Source organism: Heterocephalus glaber, unplaced genomic scaffold (assembly GCF_053883595.1).
Source record: "Heterocephalus glaber isolate CG9 unplaced genomic scaffold, H.glaber_assembly_v1.0 deba00001606, whole genome shotgun sequence".
Taxonomy (NCBI): domain Eukaryota; kingdom Metazoa; phylum Chordata; class Mammalia; order Rodentia; family Bathyergidae; genus Heterocephalus; species Heterocephalus glaber.
In genome coordinates this window covers 9,742,135-9,758,340 of record NW_028258377.1, presented here as the reverse complement: position 1 = coordinate 9,758,340, position 16,206 = coordinate 9,742,135, and the positions used below count along the sequence as shown (strand labels likewise).

The 16,206-nt window shown below is 43.0% G+C and overlaps 1 protein-coding gene across 2 annotated transcripts in view; it reads right to left on the bottom strand.

Moving 5' to 3' along the window:
* The window catches only part of Spock1 (SPARC (osteonectin), cwcv and kazal like domains proteoglycan 1), a 527,108-nt gene that overhangs the window by 86,548 nt on the left and 424,354 nt on the right, over positions 1–16,206 (bottom strand). For both annotated transcript variants that reach the window (XM_087194726.1, XM_087194725.1), the window contains exon 6: positions 3,329–3,443. In XM_087194726.1, coding sequence (XP_087050852.1) covers positions 3,329–3,443 — 115 coding nt within the window. The remainder of the gene's footprint in view (positions 1–3,328; positions 3,444–16,206) is intronic.

Genomic DNA, 16,206 nt, shown 5'->3' with positions numbered 1-16,206 from the left:
CTAAGCAGGTTTAGCATAGTCTGGGTGTGGATAATGGAAGCCCTACCCTGGGTGTAGGTGGCACCAATCAATAGTTTTGTAGCCTGGAAGGAATATAAAAGAACAGAAAGAAAGAAAGCTTGTTCCTTTCTGCCTACCCTCCCATGGACTGTTTCTCCTCTGTGATGCCCCTCTGCCATGCTACACTGTCTTGGAACCAGCTTATGGACTGAAACCTCTAGAAACTGTGACCTGAAATACTGTAAATTTTTCCTCAATTAACTTGTGGGTTTTGGGTATTTTGTCCCAGCAATGAGAAAGTAACTAAGATACCAACTAACTGCAGAAGGCAAGACCTCCATAGATGTGGATGGATGTCAAAGAACGACAGCCACGACCAAGAACTGCCTCCCACTGGCCCTGCAGCTCAGAACCCCACATATCACCCCTACTTCCCTAGAGTTTAGATATAGCTCTGACTTCACAGAATTTATCTGAAAGTGACTCTGTGAACATTTTCGTCACCAGATGAAACTGGGGTCCAAAACCAAAATAATGTTGAAAATAAAATACCAGCAACAAAACTAATACTAACATTGCCACTATTTTTTTTTTTTGCCAGTACTGGAGATTGAACCCAGGGAGCACTGGGTTACACCCACTGTCCCTTTTATTTTGAGACAGGGTCTCATGAAGTTGCCCAGACTGGCCTGGAAGAGGTTCCAGAAAGGATTACTGACAGGTAAGGAAGGTGAGCTTCAGCTCAACTCTTCTTCCTCCCTCCCTCCCTCCCCTCCACCTACAGCTAAGCTGTCAACTGAAAGGTGCCTTTCATTTCACTTCTGAGCTCTCCCTTGGATCTGTTCCCTTCTCTTTATTCCAATCGTCATAGGCTCAGTCCAGCCCTCATGAGCTATAGGGAAAGAACTATCAAATCACAGAAAAAGGTTAACCTTCCCTTGATCAAATTTGTTGAAGTAAAATATTATTAATTTAAATGATTCATTTCACATGATCACCCTGGGGAATCGTCAAAGCCTTCATTGCCCAGAACATTTTCTTATCCTCCAGGGAAACACTGATCAAATCCATGTTAAATAGTTGAACATTATACCCTAATCAGGGATTATACTCTCCTCCATTAGGATACTGTGAGATGCTATAATAGATTAATTACAGCTACCCATTCTTACCCTCACTAAGTAGTTTCTGCTTCTCCTCAAGCTTACACAAAAATGCTGTCCTAAGTCACAGCCTAGAAATTAAATTTTGAACAAAAAAGGTCATTCTCAGGATTTCATGGAAAAAACTTTCACAGAGTGTGAGTTACTGACACTTCAGGCAACAGACTCATTGGTGGTGCTTACGACATGAATTTTCTTAGACAATTTCCAACTTGTTTAAAGGACTAAGCAACGATTTCTGAAATCATTTTTAGTTCAGAGGTAGACAACTTTTTGAAAGCAAAACTGTTGGCCCAAGATTTGGTGGAATAAAAAATGAATCTGTAGCACTGAAGGAACTGATGAGAAAATACAATTTTGGGTGTTTTAGAATGTTGTTGGTATTATGTTTTTTATGTCTTATGTGGTATGATACTTTTTCATTCTTCTGATATCTCACAATTAACTTGGTAGTCTACACTATTGCAAATGTTTTGAAACATTTAAATGGCAATCCTGTTTTCAATGATGTTTCAGAATTTAGGAGCAAAACATTTTTAGTCTCTTTATGTTTAATGGCAGTGTGTTTACTTACCTAGGTTCAGTAAGTATGTGCTTGAATTTTTACCAGTGAATAATTGTACAAATAAAAAAATACAGTCAGGGCCATTCTCAGAGTGTCATATTTGAGAGACAGCCTCATTTAGTCATGTATAAAGACCACCATTTTAAAACAAGGGCTGTCCTTCATCTGGAGAAGCAAAAAGCTCCCCAGAATAACTGTAGCAAGTGGGAACCCTTAACAAGTGTGGAGGCCCTTGAGGGGAACTATATTCACTCTCATCTGTAGATAATACAGGCAAATAGCAGAAATGATTTTCTTGATTTCATTCCCTAGCCCCAGAATAGATTGAATAAAGGCAAGAAACAATATACCTGAAATAATAAATGCTACTGGAACTTCCCAAGAAGACTCTAAAAATTTTCCAGATGTTAGTTAATTTTCTAGACTATGGAGTTACTTAACACTACATGGCTCTAGATTTTCTGACCAGACTACATTACAAGGAGGATTATGTGTATTAATTATTCTTACTCCAACCATATCAATGAGTCATGTCCAAAGGCAATGCAATCAGTTTTTTGGAATCAGTAATAACCTTTGGCGATGATTTGTGACTATAGTGCTTTATGATTTACTTTGTCTTTCCACATTCTGAGTAAAACCTCCCAAAGTCTACAATACTCCTTACTACACAATACACAATACTCCTTATCATGAACAAACCATTTGAAGTCTTCATCTTTTACCTTGAAAAAAACAACATTGCCTATAATAATGGAAATGAATAATCTCTCATTCTGTTTTCTCTCCTCCACCACAAATGGCTGCTAGCATTAGAAGACAGGAGTATACACACACAAACACACACACACACACACACACACTCACACAAATAAGCACACAGCACTCTCCATGGAATAGCTTGTCACACGACTGAGAAAGCCCAGTTCCACAGAAGGCAAATTCAAACTTCACCTTGGGTTTCATTACAGAAGATTTAGGAAAGGGCTGAGGCCAGTGGAACAACATTCCTTTCTCCATGTGAAAATAGTCAAAGAAGTGCAAGCTTTCCTGCCCCTCCCAGCCCTGGAGGAGAAAGCGCAGGCCCCAGGGAGGTACTCTCTTTCAACTGTCTCTGGGCTCTGTGCTGCACTTCAAGCACTGTATATTAATAAAGCAATGTTTTAAGGGAGAATCCTCTCCAGTTGTGATATCTCTGCATTCTCTGTTTTAGTATTTGGCCTGGAAAAGTTCAAAGGATCTGAGAGATTGAGTTCAAGGAAGACCAAGATATAACCCAGGGGCAGGGTCTGGTCTTAAAATGCTGAAAATCCTGTCCCTCCCACACCATAGCCAATTTGACTTCTAAGAGATCATAGAGCATAGCGTGGGCTAACAGAGTTATTTTCAAAGACTCTCAGCTCTTCTTTCTCTCTTCAAGAGAGTTTAGGACCCAAAAACAACCAGAGAACTTGCTTGCCAAGTCAGCCCATTTCCCCAGCATAAGCCTGAACTGCTCTGTTGATTGCCAAGTTCCTGGCATCTGGGACAAAGCTTGACACACCAGCCTGCCCTGACCATAACATTCCCTTCAAGGGTGTCTTCTAAGAGCCCCACTCACCGTTCTTTTCTGCCTTGTGTTTTGGTGGCTCAGGTTCCGGGATACAAGGACAGGGCCCGTCACAGAGAGTGGTGAGGCTTTTGCCAGTAGAACAAGCATGGTACTCCAACTTGCACTGCAACAGAGAAAATAGCCGGTAAGAATACAGCCACAAAAGACCCTTGCTTAGCTTCCTAGGAGACAGGCAGTGCCTTTGATCCACAGGAGCAAACACAAAAAAGGGAAAAGTCCATCTCAGTCAAAGGTCTCAATTACAGAATACTACATAACACATGGACTGGCATGTTTTTCCAAATGTGCCAAACAATTTCCAAAACACTGCAGAAGTACCAGAAGGCATACTGTAAACTCAACTGTTACTATTTATAAAATAAGATTATTAATATGAAATTTAACAACTGTGAAGTCCTATATGGTCAATGACTACACACCCTGGACTGCTGAAGGCTTCTTCCCCTCATTTCTTCCCACATAAAAGCAACTCATTTTATAAAACAGTCCTAAGCAGCCTGGTCATGTCCTCTTCCTAAGGAAGAGGAAAACAATTGCTTGTCTTTCTATAAATGTAGATGGTGTATCTTGGCTCTGCCTCTTCTCCTTGGGTGAATATTTTTGCACCCAAAACTATGTTTGCCTGGTCCTTTCTGGCTGGAGGATGCTTGTGGCTATGTAACTAGCCTAGGAAGCCCATATGCTATAACCTCCTGTCACCCTTTAACAGCAACAACACGAATACTTCAGTTGCTTTCTTCTCTTTACTCTGAAGTCTAAACAGACTCAAGTCACAAACAGGAGAGAAGCAGTGTATTTACAAGTGCAATCGACCACACAAGTTACCAGCTTTTTTATTATTCCCATATATGGAAGATGGAATTGGGACTCACAGAGGTTAAATTACTTGTGAAAAATTACACTGCTCATTCAAGCCCATGTCTGACTCCAAGGCTGAGCTCATAAGGGTCCTAGCTTACTTTCTGCCATGCGGAAGGGCCTCTGGAGCACCAACAGTCCATACTATATTGTGTGTGGCTAATTATGCACCTTTGGTATTGGTCTAGATCTGAGTTGTCTGAGACTTTATTCTCTTTTTGCTTGTAAAATTCTTAGGATCAAAGCTTGTGTATAATCTATCCTTTGCAAAGGCCCCCAGCCCAGCACCATGTGGATACCTGATGGATAGTCAAAGGAGAAGAGATAGTCAAAATTTACTGAGTACTCACTCTACTCTATGTGTGTCTCTTATCAGGTGCCATGGGGAAACACTTAAAAGAAAGAAGAGAGGAGATACAGTCCTTGCCCTTGGAAAACACAAATGCATACCTTTGAAAAAAGACTACTAGTATTTGCAAGGCAACGCACATGAGGGCAGGTGAATACTGGCTCACTGTGTGAGGACATGCTATTCAGGCCCCAAACACTGCAAAGCAAGGCAGAGAGTTCTTTAAATCCAGGTTTCAATATACTGGAGTCACATTGCATATCTCCAGCTGTCACCCATCCAGTTGCTGGCTACCCTTGCAGGAAAAGAGTGCCAGAGCAAGCCTATGGATTCCTCATGAGGCTAAAGTCCTTTTTGGAGAACTGTGTGAAACCCCTAGGATATGCACTGGGAGATAGGAAGAGTTACAGGGCACATGCAAAGAAGCCATGGCCAGGTATCAACCATCAACTGACTTAATGATTAAGAAGGAAGGCATGTGGAAGTGATGATGCGGTCAGGTGGGGTACACGAGTGTGTAGGGACAGAGCACAGGGATGCAATGTGCCTACAGACAACCCAAATGGGCTGACAGTAAGCCAAGAGGAATGTTACAGGAGGCAGGTGAGTAACTAGAAGAAGACCATTGTTAAATAGCACAGTATCTGTTGTCTGTAGACAACACTGTGGTCTACAGACCTCTGTGGCCATTTTTGGCTACCTCTCCTCTGTCCTCCTCTCATTAGTTTTCTGCAACAAGCCTCAGTTTTGGACCAGTGGTTTTTACACTGTTTTCTCAAAAGAGCCTGTGAAGCTAATTTAGTGAGGGAAAATATACATTTACGTGTAAACTTATTTTATAAAGTTGAAATCATTATAGTTATTTATAATAAAGCTTTATCATACTATTGCTGAAATTGCCTGCTTATATCTGTGATAGACTGTAATACTTTTCCCAAGTAATCTCTGCCCTCCCTGAAGCACCCTGAAGCACTCTGAAGCCCCCTGCTCTGCATCCTGCAGTGCAGCACCTGCCTAAGGACACTCAGCTTCCCTCCTCCTGACACCAGCCCAGCCACAGGACTTGTTCCCATGGGCAGGTTAGCAGGAGCAATGAGGAAGCCAGGTTTGTGCAGACATTTCAAGAACGAACGCCTGGCTACAACACTTCACTTGTTCCCTTCTCCTTTTGCAAAAATAACATGGGCCAGACACAGGCTGCTCCTTGTGCCTGGGATCCAGGAGGCTGAGGACACAGAACAGAACTGAAGCTGTCCCACAGCTAGCACTCAGGGCAAACAAGGAAGCAACTCACTGTTGTAAGCTGTGTATGTTTGGCGATCATATGTTACTACAGCATGACTGAGCAAAAGCTAATGAACAAACAGCTGAATTCCTACTAGACCTGAAGTACTTTACAGCAGGAAAAGTCTTAGTCATCATCTTATCCTTGACAGGAAATGACACACAGATGACCCTGGCACATAATAAACTTCCGTTCTGCTCACCAGGAGCTTCCCAACCCACCTGTACAGGAATGCAGGTGCTTGAGCTGTTTTCCAGTGTCTATCCTGCCTCACCCTTCACCCATATCCACTCTGAGTTCCCAATTACAGCTGTACATTCAGTGCTCTGCCTCTCACCCTCCCTGTCTGTCTGACATCTTTCTGGAGTCAGAAACCAGTCTACCTGCCTCCTTGAAGCCCAGACCCCTAGTCTCTGGGCGGCCCTGTGTTAACCAGGAGCCCTGCAGATCAAAGCACTGTACTCAGCTTCCTTGATGGGGCTGCATCCTTTCCCCTGCAGAGCTGCAGGCAGCAATCTGTGCAGACAGACGGCCCTGCCCTGACTCCAGATAGGTGCCACCAGAGAAAATAGCACTTATCTATGTCAAAGAAATCCAAGTTTCAAGGGTATAGATCTACTTTTCATCTTCCAGGACAATGTGTGGCATTTCAATAAGCTCAAAAGGCTATAATTCCATATTTTTATAAAGCTCAAAACAGGCTACTTAGAGATACACAAATAGGTGGTAAGCATTTCTTTAAAAGGGAGGGAGATGACAAATACCATCAAGATAGGGGTCACCTCCCCTGAGGAGGAAGCAGAAGGGGTAGACAGGAACCCACAGGAAGCATCACAAAAGTAGACAATATTTATTTTTATAAGGCGTGTGTGTGTGATACTGAGGTTTTTGCTTTGTTACTGGGTTTGAAAATCCCTATAAATAATACACATATTTTTATTTTATACATCGAATACTTTATGATAAAATACATACAAAGTGTATAGGCTGCTCTGGACATGGCAACTGAGCTAGCACCACACCTTTCCTGGAAAGATCATCAAGATGAGTAACAGCACGCATGTGGAAGACTATTGGGAACAGCTGAGAGTGTGAGGCTCTGAATCCAAGCTCTGAATCACCCCTGGGCAGAGGTGCCCCCAGGTGCTGCACTTTGGCTATGAAGCCAATGATACCTTTTCGTGGCTTTTCTCTAATTGTTACCCTTGTAGTTGCCCTCTATTCACCTACCATCTTTTACTCTTTCCCAAATTCTTGCGGGGGGGGGGGGGCGGGGAGCGCAGATATAGAAGCCAAAAGGTAATCACCACTTGTTATGGTTTACATCTGGATGTACCCCACAAAGCCTCATATCCTCAAAGGTGGGGCTTGTGGAAGGTGATTGGTTATGGGAGCATTATGGCTGGGTTGGTGTTAAGAAGTAGGGTCTGATTGGAAGTAGCAGGTCACTGTGGGCATGACCTAGAAGGATACATCTCCCTTTCTGGCTCCACCCTTGTTTCTGTCTACTCTGGAGATTCCATAAGGTGAGCAGCTTCTCTCTGCTCAGGCCTTTCCACTATGCTGTTGTGCCTAGGAGCTGACCAATTACACACCAAAACTTTACAAACTGTGAGTCAAAATAAACTTTTCCTCCTTTTAATTGTGGGTGTTGAATATTGTGTCTCAGCAATGAGAAAATGACTGAGAAAGATTTTGATACTGAGAATGGGGTCATGGTCACATACCTGACCATGTGGTTCAGTAGCCTTTGGAGTTGGTTTGCAGGAGGAGTTTGGAAAATATGGAGATACGGCACACAGGCCTAGAATGCTATAAACTCAGCTTAATGGGAGATTCTGGTCAGAGCTAAGAAGACCAGAACAGTGATAAAAACACAGACAGTAATGACTAGGCTCAGGAGGTTTCAGTTAGGAATAAGTACTTCATTGGCAGTTGAGGTAGAGGGCATGTATGTTATGTTTTGGGAGAAAATTTGTCTACATTTTCCCCATGTCCTGAGACTTTGAGGGAGACTTTAATTAAGTGTTATGGGCTAATGAATTTGGTGGAGGAAATTTCAAGGCAGCCCAGTGTTTAGGTTGTAGCATGAGTACTACTGCTTGCTGCTTTTAGCAAGATCTATAGTGAGAATCAGGAGCAAATTACAGAGTTCAATAATTTTAAAAGTTTGCAGTTTCCCCAGAAAGTAAACACCGTCAAAGTTGGGGGAAAGGAGAGCATGGTTGCTGAAAAGATTAGCATTAAAAAGAAGCCAAGTACTTTGCATCTGGACAATAGGAAAGATACCTTGAGAGCATCTTGGGAATCAGCAAGACTCTACCTTTCATTGGCTTAAGAGTGTAAAACAGTAACTGTAAACTTGAAAACCTTTGTTTTGAGACGAGAGCCCCAGGGAGCCCTGGTTCAGAAGGCCTTCCTAGAGAACTGGTTCACTGCACCTTATTTCACATTTCTCAGCTATTTGGACATTCAGAGGCCTCTGTAGTCATATTCCAAGGGGGCCTTAATATTGCTCGAACTGAAAGCAGACTTTGATGTCATTCATGTTTTACAGGCATGCAAAATGCAAGAGTTGTGCAGGGAGGCTTCTACCTAGACTTCAGAAAAGGCCAGGCAATGAAACCTTGAGAGGGCAGTGTGTAAAGCTATGAGAGTGAAACTGAAGTGCAGTGGAGAAGTGGGGTAGTTGCTGTGGCTCTCTGACCATGTGGTTCAAAAGCCTTTGGAACTAGCTTGCAGGAAATGTTTGAAGATAGTGGCTAGAGAAGCAGCCATAGAATGCTGTACAGTGAAATTGATGGAAGATTCTTGTCAGAGCTCAGAAGACCAGAATGCTATTAGAATTGCTCATGGTAAAGACCAGGCTCAGGAGGTTTCCATTTGGGAATAAGAATTCCATTGTCAGTTGGACTCTAGGCCATGGGTATCATGATCTGGTGGAACATTTGTCTACATTTTGCTCATGTCCTGAGAATACACAGAAGACTGAGATTAAGGGTGGTGAATTAACTAATCTGGTGGAAGAAATTTCAAAGTAGCCTAACATTAAGGCTATAGGGTAGGTACTGCTTGCTGCTTTTAGCCAGGTTTACACTGAAAATCAGGAGGAAGAAGCCCATCAGAAAAGTTTTCAGTTTTCCCAGAAATTAAATGCCTATAAAGTTGGAATAGAAGCCAGTTTGGTTGCTGAAAAGATTAACATCTATTTATTTTTTTATTTTTATTTTTTGGTACCAGGGATGGAACTTGGGACCTTGCCCTTTCCAGGCAGGCCATGGAACCACTGAGCTAAATCCCCCGGGCAAAAGGTTAACATTTAAAAGGAGCCAAGTACTATAGAATAGGACAGTTAAGAAAGATGTCTTGGGGCCACATGAGGTCCCACCCTTAGCAGGTTTAAAATTGCAAAAGTGAAAGACTTTGAGAAGAGAGCCCCAGGGTACTGTGCTCCAAAATGGCTGCAGAGGAGATTTGTTCTCTGGGATTCAGTTCACACTGTTCAACCATTTAGGCCCTTAGAGGTCCCTACAGCCGAGATCCAAGAGGGCCCCGCTACTCCTCCACATGGTGACAGGCCTTGGCTTCATTCACATGGTGCTGGTCTTATGGACATGCAGAACACAAGAGTAATGGGGCCAGGGAAGACTCCATTCAGATTTCAGAAGAAGGCCTGGGAGGCCAGGCAGTGTGTCCCTAAGAAGCTGTGAGAATGAAACTTGAGAGTGCAGTGAAGACTCCAAGAATTAGAGGATGCCAGGAACATGGAACATCTAAAGAAAGCCACAAGGAGTGAGCAAAGCCAGCCTAAGAGACAAGCCATAAGAGGACCAATAGGCGATACATAGGAGCAGGGCCACCCAAACCCTTTGAAATAGTGCATATGTCATTGCCATAACTAGCCCCAGGTACTAGACATGGGACTACAGGGATTTAATATTTGTCCTGCTGAGCTTTGGTCTTGCATTGGTTCCATTGGTTTCTAACCTTCATCTCTCCCTTTTGGAATTGGAATGTTTACCATGTGCCATTGTATGATAGTAGTGTTTAAATTTCTTTTGATTTATACAAGGGCTCACACCTAAGAGTTTGCTTTGAGTCTCAGAAGAGACTTTGGACTTTGACTTTTCAGCAGTTTCAAAACTGTTAAGACTGGTGACACTTAGAGATAGACTATACATTCTTTTTTTTTTTTTTTTTTTTCCTGGTACCAGGGATCAAACTCAAGTCACTGCGTTTTCGAGGCAGAGGGCAGAACCACTAAGCTAAATCCCTGGCTAGGACTATACATTTTACATAATGAGATGTGCCTGAGTCTTTCAGAGACCAGGGGTGGAACATTATGGTTTATATCTAGATGTTCCCCCATAGCCTCATGCAATCATAGGTGGGGGTTGGGGACATGAATGGATCGTAGGGGAACTATGTTCACTAGTGGGTTAGTCCACTGATGAGGTTATAGCTAAATGTCCTGTTATGAGGTAAGGCCTGGGGGGTCACTGTGGACATGGCCTGGAAGGGAATACCTTCCTGCCCCAATCCCTTCTTTACTCTGATTCCTGTCCACCATAAGGTTAGCAGCCTTCTTCTGTCCAGGCCCTTCCATCATGCTGCCAACCACAGAAGGTCTGAAACTTCTAAAATATGAGCCAAAATAAACCTTTTCTACTTTAGGTTGCAGGTGTCAGGTACTTTGTCCCAGCAATGAGGAAAGTGACAAAGACGTCATCTGAGCTTTACAGAGAGGAGCCAGATGACTCTCAAAGCACAAAGCTTCCACTAAGCAAGCTCTACAATGTGAGGTGGCCCCTAACTCCCAGTAGAGCCATTCAACTCCCTCTCCCAAGCTGCAGGTCATGGATGCTCAGGCAGAGAAAGTACATAGAACTAGCTGCCATTGTAAACATGTGCCCTAATCTGCATATTCAGAGATTCTGAAACATAAGGCAAGTATGCTGCACCCTGAGCATAGGCCTGCGAAGACAAAAGGATCCAAAGTACCTTTCTATGGCAGTGATCCTGCTTCTTGCTAGAAACAGGGGCATGATTCAAGAGATACAGGGCTCTTGCCATTCAGGACAGATGCATTCTTGATTATATACAATTTTCATAAGTGAGTTGTTCAGATTTCATTATGGCTGGAACAATAACCACCACACAAAAAGGCACATACAAGCTAGGCCATACTTGTCTACATTTGTATTCCCAGGACATTGGGAGCCTGAGGCAGAGAATCTAAAGTTCAAGTCCAGCCTGTGCAACTTAGTGACTTAGCAAGACCCTGGCTAAAAAAAAAAAAAAAGGACATACAGTGGTATTTTGCCTCATGAATTTAATTTGTTTTATGATTTTAGAGAAGATGAGATGGCCTCATTTGTGTTTATGTGAGGAAGATAGGCGAGGTTGTGTCAGCCCATGTGGAGCTAGTAAACAGAAGCAAAATTTTGTTGAAAGCTTTTGCATGAGAACTGAATTGTTTGCAAACAGAATCATTTGTGAACTGAGCTTTCCTAGGGAAGAAGCAACAGGGAGCACAGAAAAAAAGATTCCCGAGAGAGACATTAGGCATTAAGTGGGAGAAGTAAGTAACCTCCCAACACTACAGGGACATCACCTGCCCCCTCCTGATATTAGGATCAAATGACAAAGCTTCAGAAGCCTCTCTCTCTTGCAGTATCCTCAAAGCAGGAGCTGAAAACTGGTCAAATTATGGACAGCAGCCATTGCTTTGCAACAAAGACTTGCTTAGGTAGCTTTCCTTTGCTTTCTCCATGTGTTTCCCTGGGGTTAGGAGGGATCCGAGCAAACAGAGCACTGCCTGAGCAACTTGAGGTGGAGGAGGCTACATAGCCAACACACCTCTCACAACTCATAGCCTGGAGGCTCCAAATCAAAAAGCAAACTAAAGAAAGGACCTGCCTCAGGAATGATAAGGGGACACTCATAACTTGTCACTAGAGAAAACAATTGAGGACCAAAAATAGAAGCAACAGATGTAAACAAACTGTTGGATTTAGACCAGCCACTCAATAGCTTAAAGCTCACAAGGTACCAAAGCTTAAAAAGCCCCTCTAGAGTGCCTCTATTTTTTTTCTTTTCTTTTCTTTTTTTTTTTTTTTTTTTGGTACCTGGGATCAAACTCAGGACCTTGGGCTTGTGAGGCAGGCCTGGTGCCACTGAGCTAAATCCCCAGCCCTTAGACCTCCTCTATTAAAAGGCCTGAAAGAGACACTGACAGCAAAAAGAGAGAGAGTCACCATTATTGGCCACCATTGGATGCTGAGGAGGTCACTTCCTCTAGCCCTGGGCAATACCACAGGCAAGTCTAAGAGCAAGGAATCACTACCTGTCTCTGCAACACCATCTCCACTCACCCTTGGAAGATAGTTTTATGCCTCACAAAGCATTGTCCCAGTGCTAAACACCTGCACTAGTAATTCAGAACTATTAATATTACTGTCCTTATAAGGGGAAATTTGGACACAGAGAGTGATACCCAGAGAGAGAAGATATGAGGAGACACAGAGAGATAGCATTCCATAAGCCAAGGAACTCTTGAGGCCACCAGAATTCAGAAGAGAGGTGTCAAACAGATCCACTTTTGCTGCTTTCAGAAGGAAGCAACCATTATTAGTTCCTTGATTTCAGACTTCTAGCCTCTAGGACTGTGAGAAAATAAATTTCTATTGTTTACACTCCCCAATTCATGGCCCTTTGTTGTGGCAGCCCTAGCAAACCAGCAGACTTTCCATCCGAAGTTGTAAAAAGAGACTCTGAGGAGTGGAAATGCTTTGTCTTAGAATTTAAAAAGCATTGACTGTAAGCAGGTGTGACAGTGCATTCCTGTAATCTCAGCTCTCTGGGAGGTTGTACAGCATTCAGGAGGATCACAAATTTGAGCCCAGCCTGGGCAATTTAGTGAGCCCCTGTCTCAAAACTACAAAAGGGCCGGGGATATAGCTCAGTGTTAAGGCCCTGGGTTCAGTCCTCAGTACTGGAAAAAAAAAAAACTACAGATTTTTGTGCCAAGCTCAGGTTTACTGGAAAGAAAGGAACAAAAACCAAAAAAAACCATACAACAGCAGCCTCAGAATGTGCAGTGGTTGGACATAAAGAAATGGGACAAACTGCATCAGCTGTGAGTTGTACCCAGGAGAAACACAAAACATCCATGCCTTTATATTGATATTATGATAAAACAGCTAAATAATTAGAGCTCTTTTAAGGAGGAAAGATTCAAAAAAAGGAAAGGAAGGACTTTTAAGCACCTATAGTCATACAAGAACAAATTCAAAAGCAAACATAAATACGATCCTAAAACTTCTAGACCTCTGACTGTCAGAACACAAATGCATCCCCAGTCATCACAGAAACAAAGAAAGGAGGAGAGGGCCAAGGCTGCACAAACGGGCACAGATATTCCAAGTGTTGACCTACTTAAAAATAAATGTGCTGGCAGATTTCCCTACCAGTCTTTTCTGCTGGTTTGCAGAACACACAAATACGTTTGAATGAGTGAATGTTTTCCAACAAATGGCCAGTAAATCTTCCTCGTCTATGATTTGTAAAGCAAAACTAATAACTTCTCCCTGCTTCGATGTTCATGCAGGTCTCAACTGAGTACATTTCTCTCTCACACCACACTCTTCACCATGCCTCATGTGCTTTGGGTATTATTCTTAACATTTTATTTGCTTTCTCCACTGTATTTCATCAACCTATCATCTATTTTTAAACCAGACTGTTGACAGTTCACAGTTGACAATTTTGTTCACAGCTGATAAATTCTGATTTGTTTTTATTTGCCCAAAATCATGTTACAGTAGAGGAAAAAATAATCTCAAGGCTCTGCTGGCTTTAATAATTGGGCGTGAAGTGAGTGGGTGCTCACTGCCTGAGTCAGATGGTCTCTTCCCTCCTCTCCTCTCCCCTCCAGCCACGCTGGCTTCCTTGGTGCTTCTTGAGTGCAGTCAGAACCTTCCACCTCAGGGCCTTTGCATGGACTCTCCTTTCCTCAACAGCTACATGGCTCACTTTGCTTTGTTTTCTGCTCAGCTACTGTCTTGCCAGAAGATTTCTTGACTACTGGATATAATATAGCAACATCTCTCCACTATCCTTTGTTTCTATCTTTTCTTTGTTGTTTTTGTGGCTCTCATTGGCACATAAAATTCACGGAAACAGTCACTGTCCTATTGATTCAGAGCCTGTAGCAAGGTTGGGACAATAATCGGTGTTCTGCTAATGTTTGTTGAATGAGAGCAGGAACACATGCATGTGTGCATATCAGATGAGGCTCTGAGTGAGATGAGGGCCCCTCCCTTGCTTCCCAGCATGCCTCCTTCTGGGTGCTGCCTGAGCCACTGAAGCCCTGGGCCAGGACAGGTGATCTCTTTTTCCATCAGCCAGGGACCATCTCTACTGACCTGATGGCTGGCCTATGTGTAATACAGGGCTCAGCTCTGTGTATGAGCTTGCTCGTTCACTTACTTGCTCACTCTTATTTCTCTCCCGCACCTTGAGTTAAGAGTTCCAGAATGTTGAACCCTAAACTTATAAACCAACTAGCTAAACATCTAAAAAAAGATCATCTTTACAAAAGAATGCCAGCTAAATGAATTTAGAAGAAAAGCTACAATTAGAAAAGCACCATTTTTCCAGTGCCCTGTGTAATAATTGAGTCAGGAAAAGATCCTTTGATATTTGCTAAAACTTGGGATAAAAGTAATTGGAAGAATTTGGGAGACCAAGGGAGGAGGATCAGGACTTAGAGGCCAGCCTGGTCAGCTTAGCATGACCATGTTTCAAACTAAGAAAGTTTTTAAAAGCTAGGGATGTAGCTCAATGGTAGACAGGGCCCTTGGGTTTCAATCCACGGTACCGGACCAAAAAAAAAAAAAAAAAAACGAGTGGAAAACAGGGAGTTCACACAGTCTCAGCATGTTACTCCACAGAAGGCTTAGTTATTACAAAGAGGAAAGTGCATCTTCCCGGTAACATATAGGGCAGCCGCCCCTTAACAAAGGAATCAAGGGCCAGGGATTTAGCTCAGTGGTTTCGCCGCCTGCTGCGCAAGTGCAAGAACCCGAGTTCGATCCCCAGTACCAAAAAAAGGGAATCAAGAGACTAATTTTATACCACAGGCAATGGGTCACCTGGCATGTGCCTCGTGATGTGCTAAAGAAAGACGTGGTGGCACCTACCCATCACTGCTGCCCAAAATGCTGAACCTGAAACTGAATCTACTCAGTAGGAAACAGACAAAGCCCAAATTGAGAATGTTTTATAAGGTAACTGCCTGAGCTCCAAAAAGAAAATGAGAACAAAAGCCCTAGGGTGGGTAGATCACTTTTTCCAGATTAAAAGGAGAGGAAACAGACACAGTGGCTGAAACTTGATTAGTTCTTGAAATAATAATAATAATTACACAAGCTATAAAAGACATTTTGGGAAAATCACTGTGACTTTAATGTGAATGGTATACTAGGTTGATATTACAAAATTACTGTTCTCATAGGTGTAATAATACCTACTAGGATGTTTACATACAATGCCTCTTAAGATTTTTTAGGGATGATGAGTCACAATGTCTGTAAATTCCTTCCAAACAGTTCAGGGAAGAGTGTGCCTGCATATACAGAGAGAAAGAGAGGGGACAAACGTGGCCAAATGTTAACAACTATTGAACCTGAGTGATGAGTACAGTGACTCCTGCATGATTCCTGCATGATCATATGTTTATGATGATTAAATTGAAAGCCTGGGGAAAATTTTAACTTGCATGGCCCAGTGGTGCTTGGAAAATTCTCCCTCACAAAGCACTCCTGCCCAAGTATCTGCCCCCTGAGAGTTCTCTGAGCTCCCTCCAGCAGGTCCCCAGCCCTGGCCACTGCTACAGGTTCCCCTCATCACATCCCTGGGACTTCCTTGTCTTGCCTCTGCTGCTGCCCACTGCTGGGTGTACACCTGCTGTCTGCTCCTAGGATTCTCCTATGCCTGGATAATATTTGCAATTTTCAACTTTTTCTGTGGGATGTTTCCTCTATCTGGAGTTTTGGGGGATGCCACAGACAAGGGAGGTCTTAAGAGTTCCCAGTCCTGCTTCTGATTGGTACCAAGACATTACCTAGATGTAGTAGGTACTCAGTAAAAATATGCTGAATGACTGAATGAACCAAAAGCAATGGCCTGCTGCAGAAGTGAATGGCGAATCTACACCTCCACTGTAATGCTGACCTTTTGACTGTGAGTAATTGCTCATAGACTGGAGCCCTTGGAGGTGGCAAACCCACAAATTGACCAAAGTCCAGTTTCTTGCTGGCCCCACAGGACAGGGGCTCCAAGTAGAAGTGAAGTGGAAGTGAAGAAATATGT